Source organism: Penicillium verrucosum (genome assembly GCF_028828655.1).
Source record: "Penicillium verrucosum strain IBT 35672 chromosome Unknown utg000001l_segment0_segment0, whole genome shotgun sequence".
In the NCBI taxonomy this organism is placed as follows: Eukaryota; Fungi; Ascomycota; class Eurotiomycetes; order Eurotiales; family Aspergillaceae; genus Penicillium; species Penicillium verrucosum.
Genome location: NW_026643210.1, coordinates 13679050 through 13701582, shown reverse-complemented (window position 1 = coordinate 13701582; position 22533 = coordinate 13679050). Strand labels below are relative to the sequence as shown.

At 49.4% G+C, this 22533-nt stretch overlaps 12 protein-coding genes across 12 annotated transcripts; 4 read left to right on the top strand and 8 right to left on the bottom strand.

Annotated features, from left to right (window-relative positions):
• Positions 1-95: 95 nt before the first annotated feature.
• On the bottom strand, positions 96-1158 carry N7516_005046 (CCDC90 family protein; the record flags this gene model as incomplete). The annotated part of the gene is made up of 4 exons (XM_057217766.1): positions 96-153; positions 215-548; positions 626-784; positions 831-1158. The coding sequence occupies 4 exons, from the start codon at positions 1156-1158 to the stop codon at positions 96-98; spliced, it is 879 nt and encodes a 292-aa protein (XP_057079649.1).
• A 357-nt stretch (positions 1159-1515) lies between these two features.
• Positions 1516-2552, bottom strand: sec53 (phosphomannomutase SEC53; the record flags this gene model as incomplete). Its single annotated transcript, XM_057217765.1, has 5 exons — positions 1516-1765; positions 1826-1900; positions 1965-2281; positions 2332-2394; positions 2451-2552. 5 exons carry the CDS (start codon positions 2550-2552, stop codon positions 1516-1518), a joined length of 807 nt encoding a protein of 268 aa, XP_057079648.1.
• Positions 2553-3102: 550 nt separating this feature from the next.
• On the bottom strand, positions 3103-3911 carry N7516_005044 (putative DnaJ chaperone (Caj1); the record flags this gene model as incomplete). Its single annotated transcript, XM_057217764.1, has 4 exons — positions 3103-3679; positions 3728-3788; positions 3842-3853; positions 3905-3911. 4 exons carry the CDS (start codon positions 3909-3911, stop codon positions 3103-3105), a joined length of 657 nt encoding a protein of 218 aa, XP_057079647.1.
• Positions 3912-4779: 868 nt separating this feature from the next.
• Positions 4780-5310, top strand: N7516_005043 (uncharacterized protein; the record flags this gene model as incomplete). The annotated part of the gene is made up of 1 exon (XM_057217763.1): positions 4780-5310. The coding sequence occupies one exon, from the start codon at positions 4780-4782 to the stop codon at positions 5308-5310; it is 531 nt and encodes a 176-aa protein (XP_057079646.1).
• An 814-nt stretch (positions 5311-6124) lies between these two features.
• N7516_005042 (uncharacterized protein) lies at positions 6125-7461 on the bottom strand (the record flags this gene model as incomplete). The annotated part of the gene is made up of 3 exons (XM_057217762.1): positions 6125-7158; positions 7269-7334; positions 7395-7461. 3 exons carry the CDS (start codon positions 7459-7461, stop codon positions 6125-6127), a joined length of 1167 nt encoding a protein of 388 aa, XP_057079645.1.
• A 697-nt stretch (positions 7462-8158) lies between these two features.
• Positions 8159-8590, top strand: N7516_005041 (putative COPII vesicles protein Yip3; the record flags this gene model as incomplete). The annotated part of the gene is made up of 1 exon (XM_057217761.1): positions 8159-8590. One exon carries the CDS (start codon positions 8159-8161, stop codon positions 8588-8590), a length of 432 nt encoding a protein of 143 aa, XP_057079644.1.
• A 112-nt stretch (positions 8591-8702) lies between these two features.
• N7516_005040 (uncharacterized protein) lies at positions 8703-9857 on the top strand (the record flags this gene model as incomplete). The annotated part of the gene is made up of 1 exon (XM_057217760.1): positions 8703-9857. The coding sequence occupies one exon, from the start codon at positions 8703-8705 to the stop codon at positions 9855-9857; it is 1155 nt and encodes a 384-aa protein (XP_057079643.1).
• A 1112-nt stretch (positions 9858-10969) lies between these two features.
• N7516_005039 (Frag1/DRAM/Sfk1 family protein) lies at positions 10970-11984 on the top strand (the record flags this gene model as incomplete). Its single annotated transcript, XM_057217759.1, has 4 exons — positions 10970-11024; positions 11086-11167; positions 11225-11494; positions 11561-11984. The coding sequence occupies 4 exons, from the start codon at positions 10970-10972 to the stop codon at positions 11982-11984; spliced, it is 831 nt and encodes a 276-aa protein (XP_057079642.1).
• Positions 11985-12375: 391 nt separating this feature from the next.
• Positions 12376-13674, bottom strand: N7516_005038 (tyrosine-protein phosphatase; the record flags this gene model as incomplete). The annotated part of the gene is made up of 5 exons (XM_057217758.1): positions 12376-12871; positions 12966-13196; positions 13259-13338; positions 13448-13484; positions 13568-13674. The coding sequence occupies 5 exons, from the start codon at positions 13672-13674 to the stop codon at positions 12376-12378; spliced, it is 951 nt and encodes a 316-aa protein (XP_057079641.1).
• A 583-nt stretch (positions 13675-14257) lies between these two features.
• Positions 14258-17378, bottom strand: N7516_005037 (glycoside hydrolase family 35 protein; the record flags this gene model as incomplete). The annotated part of the gene is made up of 4 exons (XM_057217757.1): positions 14258-15389; positions 15448-15949; positions 16014-17090; positions 17141-17378. 4 exons carry the CDS (start codon positions 17376-17378, stop codon positions 14258-14260), a joined length of 2949 nt encoding a protein of 982 aa, XP_057079640.1.
• A 546-nt stretch (positions 17379-17924) lies between these two features.
• Positions 17925-18383, bottom strand: N7516_005036 (uncharacterized protein; the record flags this gene model as incomplete). Its single annotated transcript, XM_057217756.1, has 2 exons — positions 17925-18237; positions 18292-18383. 2 exons carry the CDS (start codon positions 18381-18383, stop codon positions 17925-17927), a joined length of 405 nt encoding a protein of 134 aa, XP_057079639.1.
• Positions 18384-19056: 673 nt separating this feature from the next.
• On the bottom strand, positions 19057-21849 carry N7516_005035 (uncharacterized protein; the record flags this gene model as incomplete). The annotated part of the gene is made up of 4 exons (XM_057217755.1): positions 19057-20117; positions 20172-21602; positions 21666-21749; positions 21804-21849. The coding sequence occupies 4 exons, from the start codon at positions 21847-21849 to the stop codon at positions 19057-19059; spliced, it is 2622 nt and encodes an 873-aa protein (XP_057079638.1).
• Between the last annotated feature and the right edge of the window lie 684 nt (positions 21850-22533).

Here is a 22533-nt window from a genome sequence, read left to right as displayed (position 1 = left end):
CAAAAAATACAGAGAAGTTTGTGAGAGATCTAATGTCTCATGTAAAGCAAGCCAAAAACAATCACTCCATATGCAATGCAGAATTTTATCCCAATTTACATGAACAAGCGCCAGGCACCAAGAATAAGAGCCGCGGTACCGGTACAGACACCCCTGTAGAGAAAAGAAAGTCAGTATACGCTCGCGCATCAAGAAAAGCCTTGGGGGATCATACATAAGCCACTGCAACGTCGAGAACTTGACAGCCTCCACTCGTTCCCGTAATCCAGCAACCTCCTGCTCAATTCGCGTTTCAGTCTCCTTGATACGCATTTCTTGGCTATTGGCCTCCTCGCGTATCCGACCCTTCTCAAGGTTCAAATCCAACCGGACCGAGGCTTGTGTTCGTCCAATCTCATCCCGAAGTCGTGAGTTGAGTTTGGCGAGGTCTGCTGCGATCTTCTCGTGTGATGAACGGGTCAACTGTGCCTCAGTCGAGTCCGCATTAAGTAGTTCGGAGCGCAATTTCGCAAAGTCCACTTTTTGTGTATAGGTTGATCTCTCCGAGTCTAGCAACGTGTTTCCCGTTAGATCTCCGACGAGCATTATAAAGCACGGATGCGCGATAGAAGACGCATTCACATACCTTCTCGGAGGACCATTGTCCTGGTCAGATTCTGGATTGACTCTTGAATGATATCGTTCAATACCCGCATCATTGCTACGGACTGCTCCTCGCTGAAGCCCTCCGCTTGTAGGCGCTTCACGAATTTCAGGGTATCAAAGTGGTGATCGCGGGGCCGGACTGGTGTCGCATGAAAGGCGCGACGAGCGGGATGGTATGTAGCCACATAGACGCCATTGTGTCGGATCGGATTTCCGCGGGGGGGTTGTGTTCGACGTTGCCGGTGTGATTATAGAGGTTCCTCGGGAAACGAGATATCCGGAGATAGCATCCCGGGATGATGTGGAGATGAGCTGGGAAGACTGGGAGGGTGGGGATAGTGAACTGAACCGTCGCTTTACGGGACTCCAGGCTTGGGGAAGTGGTCGTCTTTGACTTGTTGCAAGCGCGGGATGGTGGGTGACGGTAACGGAAGGACGTGAAGAAGAGCTGTTCCAAGTCAGGCGGGGAAGGATATTGCGCGGGACATCCGCGACATGTTTTTGAGGCGCCATGTCAAGGACAGCGGGCAAAGGAATAATTTATCAAGTGCACTTGAACCCGATTAAGAGTGACGCGGAAGAGAAAGCTTGGAATATCCCGGGGCCTGAAATGGTCAGGATGACTAAAGGGGATCGGAAAGATCGACGCTTTCAGTTTCCCGACGGTGCCCACATTACCCGCATTATCTAGAGAGGCCCCGGGGTTATTGTAGAGTTGGGTAAATTCTCATTTCATGCAATTAGAGGATTATTTTGGTCGATCTTTGACTAAAATTGTTTTCAGAAAATATCCAAATCAGTGTTCGCATGTAAACGCTATCACAAATCCATGCCCTTTCGGCTACCTGACACTCAAATCCAACCTCATATCTACAAGTCAAACAGCTTTTTCAGCTGCTCGATGGTATCTTCAGGACCATCAACAGAGTGTCCAATGGTGCGAGGGTCTTCGTAAATCTCATAATCGTTTCCTCCGACGAAAGTCTTGTCGCCGAAGAAGTGGATGGTCTTGTATTCGATACCCGAGATGCCCTTTTCAGCCTCGATGTGCTGCAGGCAGTAGGTCTTGTCCCAACCAGTGGGGAAGACATCGAAAGAGATTTGACCACCAATAGAGTAGCTGTGTTGGCAGATTGATTAGCAACATATCAAAAGTAAACCTCGCCAGATAAAGACTTACGTGAGACCGTAGTCGGGGAACTCCTTCTTCAAGGACTCCACCAGGGTCTTTCTGATGTTGTGGATCTTGTCAAAGCTATAGCGCATGTCAGTCAGCCAGTCCATTTATGTGGACATGGTAATACAAGATCAACACGTACGCTTCGAACTCATCACGCTCCTCGATGCTAGCAGCACGTCCAACGGGGCTAATGTTGACCATTCCATTCCGGAATTCAACAAAAGTACCGCGCTTGCGAGGTAGCTTGGTGTTGGCAATAAACTTAAGAACGAAGTCGACCAGCGCTTGGTACTTGTCCTCTCCAAGCCACTGAATGAAGTTGTTGCTGGCAAGCGACTCGCCGAGGCGGAATGCGGTCAGACCGTTTTCGGAGAAGCAGAAATCGAACATAGTAGTAACATCGATGGTGGATGATCCAAGCTGCTCTTGCTGCTTCACAAGGTTCGAGCCGCCAACCTGAATCATGTTAGGAACGGGGTGGGTGTATTGACTGGGAGGAGACGAACGAATCCAATAGCGCACTTGTGGCGCAATCGAGAGAGCAACTCGAGCATCTCTGGCGAGGCATGCTGTAAGGGAAATAGATTAGTACAATTGAACAGCAGTGAGTCTCGTCGCAACCTACCCGTCTTGCGGGGGTGAGAGTCTCGTCAACATCGAACAGAACAACCGTGTTCTTGATGGGACGGTTCTCCAACGAAGGGTAAACACTGGCAGCTTCAGTCATTTTGAAGGATTTATTCAATTGAGTCTCAATAAGAATTTGTCAAAGATAAAAATTGCGGGCAACTTGGGGGTAAATATAGACAGAGGGGCTCATTTTGGCCGCAAGCGGTGAGTGAAGGCGGGAGCTTAGCGCAAGGCCATTGGGCCCAGAAGCAGAGAGAAGGCCACCTGGTCTGTTTTGTTTGTTTTTAGAGAAGATGTTTATTAGATCTAATGACTCATTAGGATCATGATATAATTAACCTTGTATATGTTGCCATTCTGGACTGTGCTATGTTGCGCAGCACATCTAGTGGTGCCTGGCTGTTATCGATAAGAAACCGAGGGGTTATTTATCAGATCAGAACAAGTTCAGCATGTGCACTCGAAAATTATCTTAACTACTTGATATATACCTGAGATATGCATTTCATACTGTACTAAGTGGTACACAGTCACGTAGACATGTACAGCCGGAATATGCAACCCAACCCAATTCCCACCGAGGCTGTAAGAGCCAGCTCCAAAATCCCTAACACCAAAACTGCTCAGCAAACCAGAAATAGAGAAACTCAGCGTCCCATAGTAGACTGGAAGACCTTCGCCGCAAGTTCACTCAGGAGTCGCGTCCGATCCTGCGCTGGAAGGTCCAAGAAAACCTCATAGACACTTTTTCCCTTAGCATCGCGGACGGCGCCGAGACGATTACCCGCAACAGCACCAGCCAGCGCACCAGGCAAATTGCCAACAATGAAGCCCATGGCACCACCACTGACACCTCCGACCAGTGCCCAGAATCTTCCGGTTGGGCGAGTCCGCCTCCCGCCTTCTCCCTCGTTCTCTTCGGCGAGACCCTCTTCACGCAGCATCTCTTCAAAGACGGAGCCGAACTGGCCGTTGTCGCGGTCATCACGGTTTCCGCCGAACCCAAAGCTGGACCAGGGGAAACCACCAGCGCCGGTTGGTGGGACTTCCGCTTCCGCTTCCTCTTCGGCTGCTTGGTATGCGCGAGTAGCGTCATATTCCCGGCGGCGCGCAGGGTCAGATAGGGTGTAGTAGGCGTCGTTAATTTCTTGGAATTTCCTTGTGCGTGAGGGTCGCTCTGGAGAGCCGATGGGGACTCGATCAGGGTGGGATTTCAGTGATTCCCTAGACTTGGTTAGAGAGTTATTTCAAGGAGAGTTGTGGTGCACTCACCTCTTATATGCGGTGCGTATCTGTTGCTGGGTGGCATCTTGGGCAATGCCTAGAGACTTGTCTGGTACATGTTAGTTGGAACGGTATCGGTTGGGCCATTGGGAGAGGTCTTACAGTAATCGGGGCCTGGTCAAGAGTTAGTATGGATTTCGGTAAGAGGAAGTGAAGTCAACATACTCGACATGGTCACACCTTGATCTGGGGTTTAGCAAGAAAGAATATATTATGTTAAGACTAATGATAGACTAATGATAGACTCGAAGAAGAACTTGGAGAGTCTTCTATGGCAGGCTCCAGGGCTATCACATGTAGTGACGTCGTTGTCGCCTAAGGCATGGGTCCCCATTAGGTTCCACGGTTCAACTGTTTTGATATTTGATCTTTTTAATCAACAAACTACATCGATGGACATACAGAATACAGAATACATATTCCAGTATGATTTGGAGATGATTATTATATCTATCACTCGAGAGTGGATTGCTTGACCATCCGGGGTAATTTGCCTACCACAAAATGCGGTTTACGACTAAGTTTAGCCGGTCAAACACCCCAGCCACCTTTATTCCGCCAGGGGGTGACTGATCACTCTCATCTGAAGATCTCCTTTGATTCATCCGAAATTAGCATCCAGTATTATCCACGACCCCTTCTTAGAATCTCAATTGTGCCAGCTGTCAAAAGAGATTTCCTGCATAGAAAATCCGCAAAAGCGGGTGGACACATCAGCCTAGACCTCAGATTGCGCATATCCGCAGCAGCTAGTGGCTGACTTGCATCTTGTCTCTTTTCATTCTTTCAGCTGCCACACAGAAAGCCAAAAAAAAGGTTCAAAGAGATAATCAGGGGCATTGTTACGCAACAGCCATCTCAAACCCACCTTCCTCTGTGTACCAACCTACCACAATCCAATCTCTCTCCTAACACACAACCCGTCCTCCAGACCAGACCTATCATTCACCGGTCTGACCCAAAGTGTGAAAACCCGCACCCGTAACCAGCCTCAGCCTCAGCATCAATCTGCATCAGTCAGCATCAGCATCACCAGCACAATGGGTTGGTTCGACGGTAAATCCAGCACAGTTTCGTCGTCAGGATACACGCGGCGTCGGTCATCCCCAACACCCAGCTCGCACAGCACGCACAGCAGACGCAGCAAATCCGGCCACTCCTCCACGCACCATACGCGAAACCCAGCGCCATCTTTCTTCGGCGGGCTAGGCGGAGGCCGATCAAGCCCATCTGTGTTTTCATCGTTCTCATCTTCGTCGCGTCGGGCCCGGCCCCGCCAGGGATTCATCCAGCGCATGCTCCGCGACATCAAGCGTCTCTTCCGTGATATCTATCGCTGGGCCCGTAAAAACCCTATGAAGGTCTTTATGATGGTTATCGTGCCGCTCCTTACTAGCGGTGTTCTGCCGAAGTTGCTGGCTATGATTGGCATTCGCTTGCCGCATGCTGTTACCAGCGCCCTGGGTGGTGCAGCGAAGTCGAGTGGTGGTGGTGATGGTGGTGGTGGTGGTGGTAGGGGTATGTCGGAGAACATTAGCAGTCTCATGAACATTGCCAAGATGTTTGCGTAGGCGATGTCCGGCACAGGCTGTTCTGTTTTACCTCTGGAGCTTGAGGTTCTTTTGTCCCCCACGATTTGCAATGCTTTATTGAATTCAACAGATGACGATCACGATATACACCTACTGTCCTTTTGTTGCTTTTTTTGCTTTTTTTTTGCTTTTATCCTTCCCATTCCTTTTTGCTCGTTGGACTTCGCCGTTTTCGATATTGTCATGAACTGGGAGGCCCGTCTGTTCGATATAATTGATTTCTTTGGAAAAGTTGTTGTCTGTATCGGCAATGAAACCCCCGAAAATGCAAAACAAGTCTAGAGATAGATTGAAGTCTCCTACATATGTATTTATACTAAACTAGTCAAGTGTTGGTACCCAAGCCAGTGGGTATGGTGGTATCGGACAGCTGTACACCGCACTAGTTACGCCTGCAGTTGGGGAAGTGCACTGGCCCTCTGGCAGACCCGCCTATAAACCTGCCAAACATATGGAGTAACTAGAGAGTACGAATCCTGCCGGTAGACCGATCTTTGCGGGGATACTCGTAGTACCACAGATATGAGGTGGATATGCAAGGAGTAAAATATCGTACTGTAACGTTTGACCGTACATGGCATATCAATGGTCAGTAGCTGACCAGCGTCATTCTGCCCTGGATTTTTGGATATAAGGAAAAAAAAAAAAATTATGTGTACATTTTGGTTTCTACTTGGGTAAATCCGAGCAGGAATTCTATAGTAAAACAGCCTTGGGAAACCTTCGTGGTCAGCCGCGGGCAGAGAAAGCAATGGCCAACGCCCCCAAGGTGCAGCAATACAACTGTCCAAATCTATGATCGCTGGGAGCGCTTGTTACGCTTCCGAGAGCGAGAGTTTGAGGTGGAGGTGGAGGTGGAAGTGGTCTCAGCTTCCTCAACCAGCTCCTCGGCCTCATCAGAATCCACTTCCTCCTCAGCGGAAGATCCCAACACGCGACCAACAGTCTTGCTGAAGCACCAGATGGGAAGCTTGAACACCATTGTCTCACGGATAGAGGGGCGTTCAATCTGATCAATGTCTAGCAGGAACTCCTGGCGCTCGCCAGCCTCGTTCTGCTCTTCCAAGAAGACATTGCCAATAGAATCGACAATCAGGGTCTTTCCATTCTCAGCAACGACACGCTTACGCTCGCCAGTGCTAGCAACCTGCTCGGTGGGGGTAGAGGTACCAGAGGAAGCACGAGCGCTCACACGGGCACCACCTCCCTTCTTATCCTTCTTGTTCTCCTTATCCATCATGCGCTTCTGGCGACGGTTGACCGCCACAGCACCGGTGTCATCGGATTCAGGGGCGGTAGGGGGAGGCGGGGCGGCGACCGAGTCGATTCCAGGAACAGCCATTTCATCGCCCCAGGCGGCTCTGCGGGCCTGGCGAATGTAGCGATCTACAAACTCGCGCTGGCGCTTCCAGCTAAGGACTAGCGCGGCGTAGTGAGCACCACCACCGAAAACTAGGAACAGACCCGCCAGCACGGAGCCCAGACCGGGACGGAAGCGCGAGTAGTAGTATCCGGTACCCTTCCACAGGGGGAAGCCATTCTTGAGGAAGTGGTCGTAACGCTGGCGGTTAGGGCCGCGCAGGACGTTGGCGACGAGGTTCAGACGGGCAGAGCGGGCGTCGGCGTTCTTAACTGCGGCGTCAATCTCGCGCTGAGTAGGTCCCTTGTTGACATTGACCCCCTGGTTAGACTTGGCCTTGCTCTTGTCCTTGGCGTAGTTGGCGATGAAGGCGCGTTTGACCTTGTCTGGGTGAATGGTTCTCGACTTCTTGCGGTAGGCCTTGGTGATTTGTTCCTGATTGGCATTGGGACGGATCTCGAGGAGGTCTGCAGATTGGGTATAGAAGTTAGATACGCATTCCTGAATGATGATGAAAATAAAGATGAAACGAAAAGAAAATGAAAGTCAATGGCAATGTTCGCAAGACATCACATACCGTAGAAAGTCACATTGGCGCCTTCATTTGTGGCCACATCATTTTGTAGCCCAAAAATCTCATAGTCTTGTTTTGAGGTCAGAGGTCAGTATAGGGAGTTTTCTCCGGGGTAAAGAATATACCCACCTTCCTTGGACCAAGCAGCAACAAGGCCGAAGAAGACGAAGAGAGATAAAAAGGCAAATGACTTCATGGTGATAGCGGTCAATGCCGCAGAAGCCAGAAACAAGAGAAGTATAGAAATGAACGAATAGGCTGTCTGTTAGTGGAGGACATGGAGGGAAAAAAGCGGTCGGGCGTTAATCCCCAAGAACCAAACGTGGCCCCAATCGATTTGGGTGTTTTTACTGTTTTGATTGTTTTTCTACCGTTTCATCCTTTTTTTTATTTTTTTTTATTTTTATTTTCTTTTGGAGAGAAATATAGTTGGGCTCTGCATGAATTATTGCATCTGAGCGTATTCGTAGGTATATATAGAGAGAGAGAGAGAGAGGTATCTAGATTTCTATAGTTTGGATTACTCTTCTTCTGTTCCTTCTTCAGCCTGAAGGACTCCCAAGGGAGCCCAGGGACTGGATGACCTCAAGGGACCCGTTACTATTCTTAGGGGTCTATTGTTTCTACCTATTTCATCTTATTCACCTTTATTCATTTTATATTACTTGATATTTGACTTAAGTGAAACAACCGTGTTCTGACTAAAAACAAAAGTCGAAAGGGGAAAAGGCCCAGAAAAAAAAAGTGACTGTCTCTCCGACGTGTTGTTTCCGGCTCTCTGACTCTCTTTCCTCTCTCTCTATCCACTTTGTCCACTCTATCACTTTATTACCTATCTTATTTTCAACCTTTTTTATTCTTTTTCCCCCTTCTCAACCTCTTTCTCATTCAAAATGGTCTCTATTCCAATTGATGCGATCACTTCACGTTTCGGTGATCGCTTCAACAACCTCCGCAGCACCTCGTTGAGTACACGCTTCGCCAACCTGCGCCCAATTTCCGAGTTCCTCGATGTCAAGCGCCTTTCCAAGCCCGCCAACTTCGGTGAAGCCCAAAGTCGTGTCAATTACAACCTGTCCTACTTCTCTAGCAACTATGCCGTCGTCTTTGTGATGCTCAGCATTTACAGCTTGCTGACCAACTTGGTGCTGCTGTTCGACATGGTCTTTGTGAGCTGTGGTCTCTACGGAATCAACATGCTGCAAGGTCGGGATCTGGATCTGGGCTTCTCTCGCTTCACCACTTCCCAGCTCTACACCGGACTACTCATCGTCGGTGTCCCCATTGGCATCTGGGCTTCCCCCTCACGACTGCCCTGTGGTTGATTGGCGCTACTGGCGTGACCGTTTTCGGCCATGCTGCGTTTTTGGATAAGCCGATCGAGAATGCTTTTTCCGAGGAGGCGGTCTAGGTGGTCGGCCGCGAGCTCCTTTTGATATGCCCTCATGGGGAAGACCACCGGGGGCACGAACGGGGAGAAATACTAGGGGACGCGCGGCTTGGGAGGAGACACGGCTGGAGGAGGTGGATAGTGAAGAGGATGTATACGGGCGGGAGCTGGTGCGGAGCGGTCGATACAGGCAGGAGCATGGAGGGCGAGGGCCGCGGAGGCGACCTGTGGATTATGAGGACTTGACGGATGAATCTGAATCAGTTGAGGGAGGAGAATACGATCTATACGACCATGGGGATAGCACGGTGGCCTATGCGATGCAGTTGGCCATGCGGGACAAGGAAGATCAATTGGTGGACACAGCGCTCGAGCGGATTCGCCGTGCTCAAGCTCTGGGAAAGAAAAACGTCCGGTTGTCAAAACGCGAACTGGAGGCCTTGGAGCGCAAGCGCCAGCAAACGGACAGTACAAGCAGAAGCCGGCGCCCGTCCGCCACTTCTGTCAATGTGACGTCGCGTCCATCATCTCGACGGAGCGCAGTTGTTGCACCAGACCAGCTGCCTGGCGCATATCCGACCTTTGCGCCTGATGCACACAGCACCTGGGCTCGAGGGACGGCTAATAGCCGGCCGTCCAGCTCATCTTCCACTCGTCCCCGGACCCCAACAACACAATCTCTTCGGCCCCAGCAGTCCAATTCACCTCTTCGACCTCCCTACCCACCATACACTCCCGAGCGCTTTACCCCTAATGGCCGACCACAGTCGATGCAACAAGCGCCTGTTTTCCAACGGCCACTGCCAGACGATCCTCAATGGGCCCCACCCTACTACAATACCATGCAGATGAGCCCATACGGGGAACCCGCACCATACCAACCGCAGGTTCCCACCGATCTCCGAGTTGGACAGCAGAATCGAATGAGTTATCCATCAAGTCTTCCATACCCGGCTTATCAGTCTCAATCTCCGGGCAAACGTCCACCAGGCACAGCACCGACTCCGGGCGACCTAGCTGCAGCTCCAACTCTAGCTCCATCCAAGTTGGGGTCGGAGGAATCCAGCGAAGAAGCGGAGAGCAGCGAGGATGAAGTGCAAATTGTCAAGGTGGCCAAGGTGGCTGAGCGCAAGGCTCCGCCAGTTACCGTTGCGCAGAGACGGCCGGTCACTGGAACCACTCGTAAACGGACCAGTCGATGAGGATGACGTGTCTCTCAACGTTGCCCTATCTAAAATTACTTTCGATCTGGAGATTTTTTTTCTTTCTTTTCTGCTTTACTGTTTTTGATTCCATCATTGCGGTCTTTCCGTACCGCGACGGCGTTTTTAGGTAGACCGGTCTTGGGCAAGCATATTATTACCCTTCCACTTTTTTTTTGGCCTTGATGTACATTGTCCGTAGATCTTTGTAGGGCTTGGACTATATTGAAGTTTAATAGTATATAAGTGGACCGATGCAACATGACTGAAAGTCATATCCATAACTATACTATGGATGGATGTACTGTGTATTCTGTCAGCGTCCATTTCGCCAAGTATTCAGCCACCCGGTGTATCCGCAGATCATAGGATAACCTTGGAATAGGCATTCATGTTATGACTTTGAGTGATTGTCAATATTAATAGTATTCTGTACCAGAGGTACGCTAATATAACTACAAGACTACAAGTACACACCCATTAGAGTAATTATTGAGGCTGATCAGCTGGGACTAGGCTGTGGGGGCGCACAATTTTTCTGCCTTGGCAGTCCTGGAAATGACGTCGCTTTGGTAATCTTCATAGGGGCGTCTAAATTGATATTTCTTTCTTTTCTGCTTCTCATTCCAAGTGTCGTCTAATAACCCACTGGGTACGGAGTATACCAAATATATATAATATATATATACTCCGTATATCATATATATATATATATCGATCCCCTTGCGCATCATCGTTATCCCGGTTCCAATTTGACATCCCTTTTTGTCATCCAAGCGCCACAGTCGCCCCCTTTGAGATTGATCGTTTTGAACCTGGAATGCTGTATTCCTGTGAATACGTCGTAAATAAATACAGGGATATAGGTGAGTTGCACGATTGAGGAATCATACCTTGAATCCATACCTTCTTTCTATGCTACATGGAATCCCCGATATTGAAGAAGCTGCGACTGACGGGATCATATAGGCTCACGTGCGCATTGCTGTACTTTCAATCCTCCACTGTCTTTTAAATTGGACCTTTAGCGGACATACAAAAACCCTCATATACCTCCATTACATCGGAATTGACCTCGAAATACTTGAAATACAACTCAAATACTCGCAAAGATGTGGATTATATCGTTTTGGATATTTCCATTGGTGTCGGCCTGCATGTGGGTTGGTAAGGCATCCCTGCACGGAAATGGATATCTTGTTTGGGGCTGCAGCTAACAGGGTCTTAGCAATGTTGATTGCCATGCTGGTCACATGGGTTCAAGATGGGAGACCACACTACGACAGTATGGATGACGGACAGACTATTGCGTATGTTTTCTTCTTCTCCGCCATTCGCCGATCCATGCGCTAACAGGATTGTCATAGGTACATTTCAGATGTCGGAGCGCAAGGCTTGAAGCCGCTATTCGTTGCTGGCAGCGCGGTCACCGTCGTCTTTCTCGATTTAGCTTTCCTCTCCGAGCGCTGGCTTCGACACTCCAACCAGTTGGCCTCGAACAAAGGTAGATTGGACAAGACATGCGCTATTCTTTCAATCTTCTTTGCGATTGCCGGTGCTGCCGGTCTGATTCTGCTCTCTGTCTTTGATACACTCCGCCACCCGAAATTGCACGATGGGTTCATCGGCCTGTTCATGTGAGTCATGCCCACTCTTGGAATTATGCAGTCAACAGCCAACTGACCAATCAATTTTCTCTCCAGTGGTGGATACGTCGCTAGTGCCATCTTGGTTTGTATCGAGTACCTCCGTATCGGAATCTTCTATCGTCGCGAGCACCGCGTCTTGCTCGCCAGTTTCTTTATCAAGCTTGTCTTCGTTATTGTCGAGCTCGCGCTCGCCATCGGCTTCGGTGTCTGCATCGGTAGCAATGAGTCCTCTAAGCAAAACCCTGGCGCGGTTCTCGAGTGGACGATTGCTTTTGCCTTCACCGGTTACGTTATCTCCTTCGTCGTCGATCTATTGCCTTCCGTGCGCACCCGAAACCACGTGCCGCAGGGTGAGAAGTACCTGATGAGCCAGGGCGGATTCAGTGGAACCCGTGAAGAGGGTGTCTCGATTGAAGAGCCGCTGACCCAGGACTCCATGGGCCCGACCACCGGCTTTTACCGTGGCCAGCGGGTCTAACTAATTCTCTTGTGATTATTTTATCTTCTTGTATATTTACTTATATGACGTGCACGATGTCATTCGATACTCTTATATATGGTGTTTTCTGGGAAGTTGGGCATGCACCGTTAGAGCCAGTATATTGACCTTGGAATATTTACTTCTTACATATATAGACCGGAATTCAATAACCTAACATTCATACCATTCCTTTTGTCAGTCTGTCACTCAATCATTCCAAGGTTGATTATCTCGCATTCCAAATGCCCATAAGAAACGCTAGACCCATCCCAATGCCAAGGTCATTATCGTATCTACATATCCCATATCAAATACAAAAAGCCAACCAAACCATATATCCAAATGCAAATCCCAAAACCCCCAACCCAGACCCCCCGAAAAAAGAAAATCAAACCAAAAACTTCGCCCTAACCCTCTCCTGCATCTCAAACCCAACCCCAACCCTCTCCAAATACCCCCTAACACCCCCATACCTCGTCTCAAGGTACTCAGTAGTATCACCCACAAACCCGGTCGGACACCGCGTATAATCCACCCCAAGCCCAATAGCCCTAATCTCCTCCATCCTCTCCTCAAACTCCGACACAAGCTCCATCTCCGAGCGACTGTAATCATCAACAATCGCATCAACAGACACCCCACCAACAAGCAGTAACATAAGCAACACGACCAACCCCGTGCGATCTTTTCCCTGCGTACAATGCACTAATGTCGGATATGATTCCTCGCACGCCAGGATCTCAAATACAGATCGGATCTCGCCCATGCTTGAATCCAGCGTGTCTTGCGCTAGCCCCGTTAGGCCGCGCGGTTGCATTACAGACTCGCATACTAGACGCACTGCGTCGCTGCGGTAGCCGGTTGTTACGAGGCCGATTGCTTTGCTGTGGTTGTATTAGTATTGTGTTGTGTATGTGTGGATGGTATAGGGAAGGGAAGGGAAGGGAAGGGAAGGGTAGGGAGGGCAGGGCACGTTACAGATATGTAAACCAGTCCAGTTTTGATAACAAGGCGCGTTCGAAGCCTTTGCCTGTTAGGCTTATTAGAGCTCGTTTTGAGCCGGGGATTTGGAGGAGGTGTTCGTCGGGGTTTGTTGGGATTGGATCTCTTGGTGATGGCGATGGTGATTGTGATGGTGATGGTGATTTTTCCGAATCTGATTTGGCATTTTCGCCTCGACGTTTGCGCGTACCCATTTGGTGTTCTGTTCTTTGTTTGGTATTAGTTGTTGCGCCTTTTATTTGGTGATTTTTTTTCTTGTTTCGACATACTGGGAACGGAGATCAATGACGGTGTGGATTTGTAGTTCTTCTGTTAAACGACGTATATCTCGTTCTGAGGCATCATCGAGCTATAGAAATTTCGAAATTTCGAATTAGTTTTTTGTTCGTGTCTTTTCGTTGCTTACTCGGACAACGCATAGATGCATCGGAGTCATTTTTGAGCGGGGTTAGAATTACCCTCGCACTGCGGAAGAACACGCCTTCTTTCAAGATTCTAGGTGGAATTGTTAGTTCTTTTGTATTTATGTTGTAGAGAGACATTGCATATTATCTCTTTAAAGACGCGTCTTAACTCACTCTTTGCGACAAAATTGGTTAACCGACCGGCCGACATCGCGGAAATTGATGATGTTGTCGAAAGGTCGGTCGGGGGAGTCTAGGTCCACGCTGTTATGGCGCGACATGATTATGAATTATGGAATATAAGTAAATATAAACAAAGAAGAATAGAATGTTTAGAAATGAGAAGGATGGGACGTGTTTAAACGTGTGGAGAAGTACAAATGGCGGTGGACGTGGACGTGGAGGTTGGGCAGACATCGCGTTTTGGCCGATAGTCGCCTGGACAATGAATTTTTTTTTGTTTTTTTGTTTTTTAGGAGTTATATTTTATTTAATTGTCATTGGTTATGAGGATTTATTTGGTGACTTTTATGTCTCGGTGTTTGGGTGCCTTGAAAGAGTAGACTATATATAGTAGAGAGGGATGTTTCCTAAGTATCTGGTCTAAGGTCCTTTTGTATACATTTTCTAAAGAAATTGACGGGGGTCTGGCTGAGTGTTTGTGTTTTGAACTTCTTAGTACTTCAAGTACTTTAGTATTATAGAACTAACAAAAAATAACAAGGAAGTAACTAGGGGGATCCATATAAAGCGACGATGAAACAGGTACGGAGTACTAAATCGAGACAAAGAACTACTTCGATCTAGACCCACAAGAAGCATTCCAACCCAACAGACAATCTCAAATCCAAACACATTTATCAACTAAACATATTGGCCCCGGTTGTTCTTGTATTGTGGCTGTAAGTAGGACCAATCGTGATTGAAATCAAATCCAGTGCGATAAGCCCCATATGCAACCAGATCCACCTGACTCAGTCTCGCCCCCTGCTCCGTCAGCGCCCACAGACTAATCGCCAAAGTATTCTCCCCCCTGTTGTTGATCACCCCGGGCGGGAAAGGGAACCTAGTCTGAGGACCGATGTGAGGCAGGTAATGACCGAACTGGTACCCATTCATGAAGATCTGAACAACTGCGGGGAAATCAGATGCACCGACCTGCAGACCAATCGGAACGTCCAGGTCGGAGTCCACGTCGAGCTTGAAGGTTGTCGTGTAGAATCGGCCTGCTGCACTAGACACCCCGTCCAAAGGACTGTCGGATGTTGCTGTCTTGGACGCTTTGTATCCGGGGAGATGCCAGCCAAGACGTTCTCCATAGAGACCTCCTTCGTTCATGGGTCCTCGGACGGGATCGATGTTGGCTTCGCCTCCTGCATTGCCTTGGATGCGCCAGGACGTGAAATTCCCGCCGAGGAGAGTAGCGCCTAGGATACCACGCGGGTTTTGCGCCCCGTTCGGTGAGACGTTTGCCTGGTCGTGGCCTGTGTAATCCATGACTACGGTCAGAACATTGTCTGTCTTGCGCAGGGTGGAGCTGTTGAATAGTAGCCCCGCTGATGTTGCGGCTAGGGCGGGATCACCAATGGATCCGCCGACGTAGACTCCGTTTAGCCAGGCGGCCCAGCCAGCGGCGACGCCGTTCTGGACAGTGAGATTTGCGCCTGTCGCGGTCACACCATCGAACCGTCCCCGATAGATTTTCGTTCCTGCGTGATAGCCGTAGTCGCCAGAGTAAAGTACGGGAAGTGTTAGTGGTGTTACGGAGTTGACCGAGGTCGTTTTGTTACAGACCGTCCAGCGAGAATCATCATAGCCTGGCTTGATCTCTGGAAGTGTGTCTTGTGCTTTCCATGATTTCAGGGTTGGCAACGAGACCTTGGCGTTCTGGGCTCCTGGGGCTGATCCGATTAAGCTGCCGTAGGCTGTCTTCTTGGTTGATATCTCCTTGCCGTTCCACTTGATCTTAGTGACCTTTGAGTTGCCCGTGTAGACCCTAGAATCACATATTAGCCAACAACTTGGTTGAGAGATTAGCATTGTATCGCACTTACTCGAGAGATGTCGTGTTTGCGTTATCGCCAACCAGACTAACGGTGTTCTCACTCACACTTGCAGTGCGAACGAGATATGGCCCAAGGGCAATGATTTGTTCACTAGGAGCCACACGCGGATTGGAAGTAGTCGGTACTGCGAAGAAATTCCAAGCTGTCTGTTTATCGAGAAGATAGACTAGTACGCCGTGCGAGAATTTCAGCACCGTCGTGCCATCTCTTTGAGTGTATGTGTATTTAGTGCCATGATCCGCTGCGGCGGAGCTCACTTTCGAATGGCCGTATGTTTGGAAAGTTACATGGGTCGGTGCATCCTTGAAGACAAACTCTCCTTTCTGTCCGATATTTAAATAGAAGACGATGACATCTACGTCGAGGGTTGCATAGGTCAAAACCTCGGCGGATGAATAGAGCAAGCTGGAGCCATCGCCGATTTGGTAGTCAGTGACTATAATTTTGCTCTGGCGGCCGGCCAACTCAATACTGGGGATTGTGAGGGCCCCTGTTGTGTAGAATACAAGTTAGCGCAATTCTTCCTCTCAAACACACACTGGAGGAATACATACCCGCCGAGGTGTTGACATTGAGCGAAGTAGTAGTCACAGCACGAGACGAACTCGTAGAGTGCGCCAAAACATAGAAACCGGCATGGGTTTCTGGGTTTCGCAAGGCCCAGGTATAGATACTAGCATCACTAGTGTACCCCGTTCCATTCCCTTCCATTTGCGTTTGTAGGAGACCGGACGACACACGAGTAAATAGCCCAATCAACTTGGTCTGCTTAAGCTTGTCCCGAATCTCACGAGTCTCTCGCATGGGCGCAGAGTAGTCATATGAAGTATAGACAACCGGAGCAGCGCTGTTTCCCCAAGAAGTTGCCCCCATGACCATATAGATATTCTGTAATGTGACTCTGGAGCCGATGTTATTCTTATAATAGACGTCAGCGAATTCAGGCGAAAGCTCAGTAGAACATTGATCATAGAAAGTTCCACCCCAAGCGGAGAACCAACCGCCCTCAAACTCTGGCAGGTATTCAGGTTGAGAACTCGAGTAATTCTGGAACCACTGGTGATAAGTGCGGACGAGATTGAACCCAGTGTCTGGGTTGGTGCAGGACAGACCACCAGGATAGGAGTCCAAACCATAGATGTTGACGGCGCCGCCCACATCTTGATAATCCGTTGACCAGCTCATAGAGCGCATTCCCTTCTCGTTATGCGTGCTCGGGACGACGATGCCAGCTTCACTAAAAGCAGCTTTGATTTGTTCCATGTACTTGACAACAGTGTTATCCGCACTATGAGTTGTCTCCTGCAACTCATTCTCGTGCTGATTGAGAATAACGGGACCGCCATTTGTGATTTGGTTTGCGGCGATGATCTTTCCGATCTTCTGAATCCACGGATACCATCGGTCATGGTAGGAGCTTGCGCTCGTGCGCGTGCTACCCATTTGACCATTTGATGCCCACAATGCGAAACCACCAGCAGAGGTCTCCGCATTGCAGTAGGGTCCCGCGCGTGCGATCACATACAGTCCTGCCTGCTTGGCATAATCAAAAACACGCTGGACGTCATGGGCGCCATTCTCGAAGTCAAAAGTATCCTCCGAAGCGGAGTGGAAACTCCAGAAGAAGTAGACTACACGAGATGAATATCAATGCCAAAAAGGTTTCTGTCAAGTCACTCACTAGAGATTGCATTAAATCCGTTTGCGCGTAGCTTCTGAAACACGTCGAGCCATAGCTCCGGCACGGGAAGTCGCTGGTAGTGGAATTCGCCGGAAAACACATATACTCTTTCCCCTTTCACGGAGAGACTGTATTTATCCCATGTCACGTCAGTAGTCTTGCCATTATCTGTCGCAGAGACCAGATGGCTGGATACGAGTCCCAGGAGGACAGGGAGAAGAAGTGCGAGGAAACGCATTATTGGGTGCTATACGGGATACCCATTTTGGAATATGACTTGCTATAATGGGAGTGTTATATGTGAGTGTTATTCGGTCCTCGCTATAGAGATACCCCGTACTGTGCTGGGATTGGTGGATGTTTTGGAGATCAAATGTCAGATTAGGCCGTGAAGATGCGGGGGGAATAACCGACTTTGACCGCGGATAGGGGGTGTATTTACATTTGAATTTGAATTGCATTTGGGATATTTGAACACAAACACGATAATATGTAGAAACGAAGTATAATTGCAGTGGGCACGGAGATCCAAGAGTAATAGTCTGTTGGTGGCTTTTGTTCGAGAAGGTTCTTAATCTTGGAATGAACATAATAACCCATGGATGACTTCGTGTGCTGTGACGAACCTCGCTCGTCTTTCCTCGATAGCTACGATCTACCGCTATTTTGGCCTCGCGACAAACAAGGTACTGTATTACTGTATGTACTCCGACTCCAGTGGCCGAGATCATTTACTGAGCCCAATAACTATAACACAAAACCAAGAGGCCAACTCCAATTATGATCAATCCTGTTCCTTCACCGTAACAGGGACCCGTCCAGTAGTCACAGTCTCATGCCAGTTCCCAATATCAACCACATACCGCTCATCCTGATCGAGTTTCTTGATCTCGTTAGGAGCTGCAAATTGTGTAGAGGCTTTCCAGGCTAGACTGCAAATCTTCGCATCCCGCACATCGTCAACAAGATCGAGATGTCCTCGAGAGCCGTCCATGGAGCAGATCGTCCGGATCCCTCCGTTGTGGCGAATAACCATGTCGTCGACATCGTCATTTTTTAGGATGTCACTTGGATCATCCTCGTTGTAGAATTTGCCGCTGTGCATTTTTCAGAAAAACACGTCTTCAAAGCTGGAAGGGAAAAGGGAGTACTTTTCAAGTTCTGCGTTTTCAATGCGGACATCATACTTCAAGTCATCTTGAATTTGGATCTGGAAGTATTTCTGGGGGAGTGGTGATTCCATGATCAGTTTTTCAGTATGGGAGTACTTAAGATACTATTTGGTAAAATAATTGTGGGATCAGGATGTGACCAGGCGCGATATGCAAGATATATAAGACATAAGACATAAGACATATAAAAGCAGTTCAAGTCTATGACGATTTCTCGGATCTCAACCGTGGGAAAACGTCGGGGTAGAGAAGGGAACTCCACAAGAGTGGCCACTTGGTTTTGAATAGTATCACGGGTTGTATATGAGGTATGCCGAGTTTGACTGGACAAGAAAGTCATATCGTTGGGATAAAAAAGCCCCCGCCATTCAACCAACGCCTAAAGACGGCGTGATGAGCTAGTGAGAAGAAACAGTAGTATGATCATATAGCCCGCTGAGCAACATTTTAACTGCCCAGGGTGCACGCCTAGAAATATAATATTGTGTCTAGAATCTCACTCGTCCCTCGTATTTATATTATTGCTCATTTTGAAAGACAAGTGCAATGATAAAGACACCATTAATTAGATCGATTATATACGAAGCACCAAAAATTACTAGCGAAGTAGATAATTCTGACCCCAATAAAAAAACCATACCATATCACCCATTTCAAGTTCCGAAAGCGCCAGTAAATCACCCGAGAAACCAAAAATAACAAAATCGTACATCAAGTCAACGTTTGAAACATTCAACATAAGAATCACAGATTCTCGGAGAATCTCGATTCTCTTCTTCCGCCCAGTGTCTCACTAATACTAGGTGGCACAGGAAGACTCTGTCCAATAGTACTATCCTGCAGACTCTGGGCCTTACCGCCGCCGATACCCTTAGACGAAGATTGAATCACCGAGTCACGACGGGAGTCACCATCGTTCGACTCACCCTGGCTTCCGGAGACAGCCTTCAAGAATGTCCTGCTCAAACGGTTCCTCTTCTTGCCATTACCATTGCCATTTTGCCTGGTAGAGTTTGGCAAAGAGTCGGCACTGTTAATCTTGGCCACATCCATGTCGTTGCTGTAGTAGCTCGAAGATCTGTTGTGGACAGGGATAGGTTCAACCACGATAGGGTGTGAACCAAGCGCTGCGCCACGGGGCTCGTCGCGGCCGGTTAGAGAGACGCCGCCTTGGAAGGTGGGCTCGTTGTCTGCGTTGGAGTCCGGGCCTGGCTGGTGAGGGTAGATGGGGACTGGGCCACTGGAGCGACGAACGAGACGGTCACGGAACCAGTTCTTTAGCTTGGTGTCGGCGCGCGGGCTTGTGACGGGTGGCGTGAAGTAGTGCACAATTGTTGGGCCGGAGGCGGTTGTATCTTGCTGCTCGATCTGGGGAGGCTCGGTCTGGCTTCGGATTGGTCGCCGGGGGATTGCCGCGGGCACGTCGTTTTCCTCGGGCTTTGCAGGCTCGGCCTCTACAGGCTCGGTCTCTGGGACCGAGGAGACCACTGCAACAACCGTTGCGGGACCGGCTGTCTCTGTCACAATAGAAGCTTCATCCGGGATGCTGACCGCTGAGACACCGCCCTCTGTTCCAATAGAAGCTTGATCGGGGATAGTGTCCGTCGAGACATGGTTGGACACGGCTGTAGTCGGAGCCGGCTCTACTACAGCTCCTTGGCTAACAGGCTCTTCTTGGACAACAGGCGAGACGGCTTGAGTCTCTTCAGGCTTGGATTCCTCAACCCGAGCTCGTTTACCCTTTTTCCTCCACAAGAAGAATTTGGGAACCTTGCCCTCGGATTTGCTATCGCGTTTGCTGCCACCTAATTCATTGATTAGAGGATATCCCCAAGGAGGGAAAGGACGGGTAAACTAACCTTTTTCTTGCTTCTCCAACTCTTTCAACTCAGCTTCGCGTTGACGCTCCACATCAGCATGTCTCTGCTCCTCCTCAGCGTCCAGACGAGCTTCGATATCATGGGCTCTCCGTAGCTCGGCATTCTCGGTAATTTCATCGAGAGCAGGCTGGAGGCGGGAGCGAGCGACAGCGTCGATGTCGGCCATGTCCATATACTTTTCGCCGCCGATGTTCACTCGATTCCCTTGGGTGGTAGCGGCTTCAAAGTCCTCTGCCTCCCGTCGCACACGTTGCTGTGCAACTTCATCCCACCCCTTCTGCACGGAAGGCGGAGCGCGACCGGTGTCCGCGTAAATTTGCGCCTCCATGTCCTGCAGGGTCAGGTCCACATTACGGCGAGCAGCCTGCATAAGCAGTTCACGATCCTTCGTCTTTCGCACATCTACTTGGTCCAACTTGGTCTGTAGGTTGGTCATCTGACTCCGGATCTGTCGCGACTGCTCTGCGTCGGTCTGAGAGGTATCCGCATCGCTCGAAGTTCTTTTGCGGCGGGTAGTCAAGCGCGACCGTTGTGGTTGAGGTGCGGTGCCGTAGTATTGCTGGTATTCTGCATGCTCATCGTGCATAAGCGCCAATTTCTCGGCAGCTCGCTTCTGCGCTGCTTCTTGTAGGGCGATCGCATGCCGGACGGCAGCCCCATCCGCGGTGGATACGGTCTTGCGGTAGCGTAGTTGACTCTGTCCTTTTTGGGCTGCTAGGACGGCGGGAGATTGGCCGGCTGGCTTTTTGGTATTGGTGACTCTGTACATATCCTTTGCCATGGAGATGGCAGCAGCGCGCTGCGAGTTCTTGTAGTTTTGTTCCTCAATTTCGCTTTGAATGGGTGGCGAGGAAGTATACATCTTCGGGTTAGTGTTAGCGGCATGTTGGATCCGGCTTGCTTCTATAGCAGGGTCCAAGTGGTCAAGGGGGTCCTCCTCTTCCACGCGAGCATGTCGCGATGCGTCAGCGGCTGTATAACCATATGGTACTTCGGCGGTAGCCCCCGGGTCACTGGGTGCCGAGTCGGCTCTCTTACGCGAGAGCGTGTAAGCACCCGATGCGGCCTGGAGCGCCTTGTCCTTCGGGTTTCCACCCACGGCTGTATGGTGGTAACGATCGGTTGCTGAGCTGCCACGTCTATGGCCAGTGGACGTAGGGGCTTGGCCGACTGAGGCTCTCTGTTCACGAACAGCGAGCATTGCAGCTCCCAGCCCCTCTGCGCTGTGCTGAGTTGTGGGCTGGGGTTGCTGAGGCGGAGCGTAGTCCTTCACACATAATGCGGCCTTCTCGGCGGCAGGCTGTCTAGTCGGGGGTCGCCACACTTCGACAGGTTTACGATTCGCGTGTGCGAGGGCCGAGGCAGCGGAGGCGTGACTAAGGTTTGGAGTCCCGCCCACCGCGCGTGGATCTGCCGCAAGGCGCATTGTCAGCTTAGGTGTATTTGCCTATCGTATCTAAGGATGTTACTCACTGAAGTGCTGGATGTTGGTTGCAGTCTGATCGCGCAGAGATGCTCTACGTTTAGGATGTGTCACATAAAGGGCAGCAGTCGCGGCTATTTCACGTGAGATTAGCGATCTGACCACTATGGGATGCACGATCATCTTACCATCATCTGCCAGCCGGGACTGACGGGTTACTTGCACAGTTGCCATAATTCAAGAACTGCAACAAATTCAGATAAAACGGAAGAAGTCATAGAGAAAAAAAAGAGAGGGATAGCAGAGAACAAAACTATAAGGTGAGGTGGATATGGAATGGAAGTCCGGAAAGCTTCTTTCATCCCCGTGACGTCGATTGGAACGCCATTGCATCATCGCCTCGGGGGGATTTTGGGGATTTTGGAGGATTTGGGATTTTTTATGGGGAAGATCGATCTATCCCGGAGCTACTTAAGGGCTCCATGGGCGCTAGTGAGAGATCGAAGTGGAGTGAAGATTCCGCATTTGAACAAGCGGGAGGCCCATTTTTCGGTGGTGACGTTGAGGACTCATAGGATGTTCTAAATGAACCCTGATCTACATCAATTTAACATAGATCTACACTATATCTATGCCGATCCTCCACCTTGCAAGATTTGAATAGTGACGATAACACTCATATTAAGATAGTGATTGGGCAGTGTAACTAGTTAACTAGCTACATCGCAGGGATCTTTGAGAGCCTTAACAATAAGGCACCATCGCCAAGGATTTTGTATTTTATTGGGTGTCATCTAAATTAACACAGAGACTTAGGCTTTAATTCTGGGAAAACAACAGAAAATAAGAACATTATTGGCGGTATAGGCTTGATATATGCGGCATTTGGACACAATAGGTGAAGAGGTGGCGTTTCGT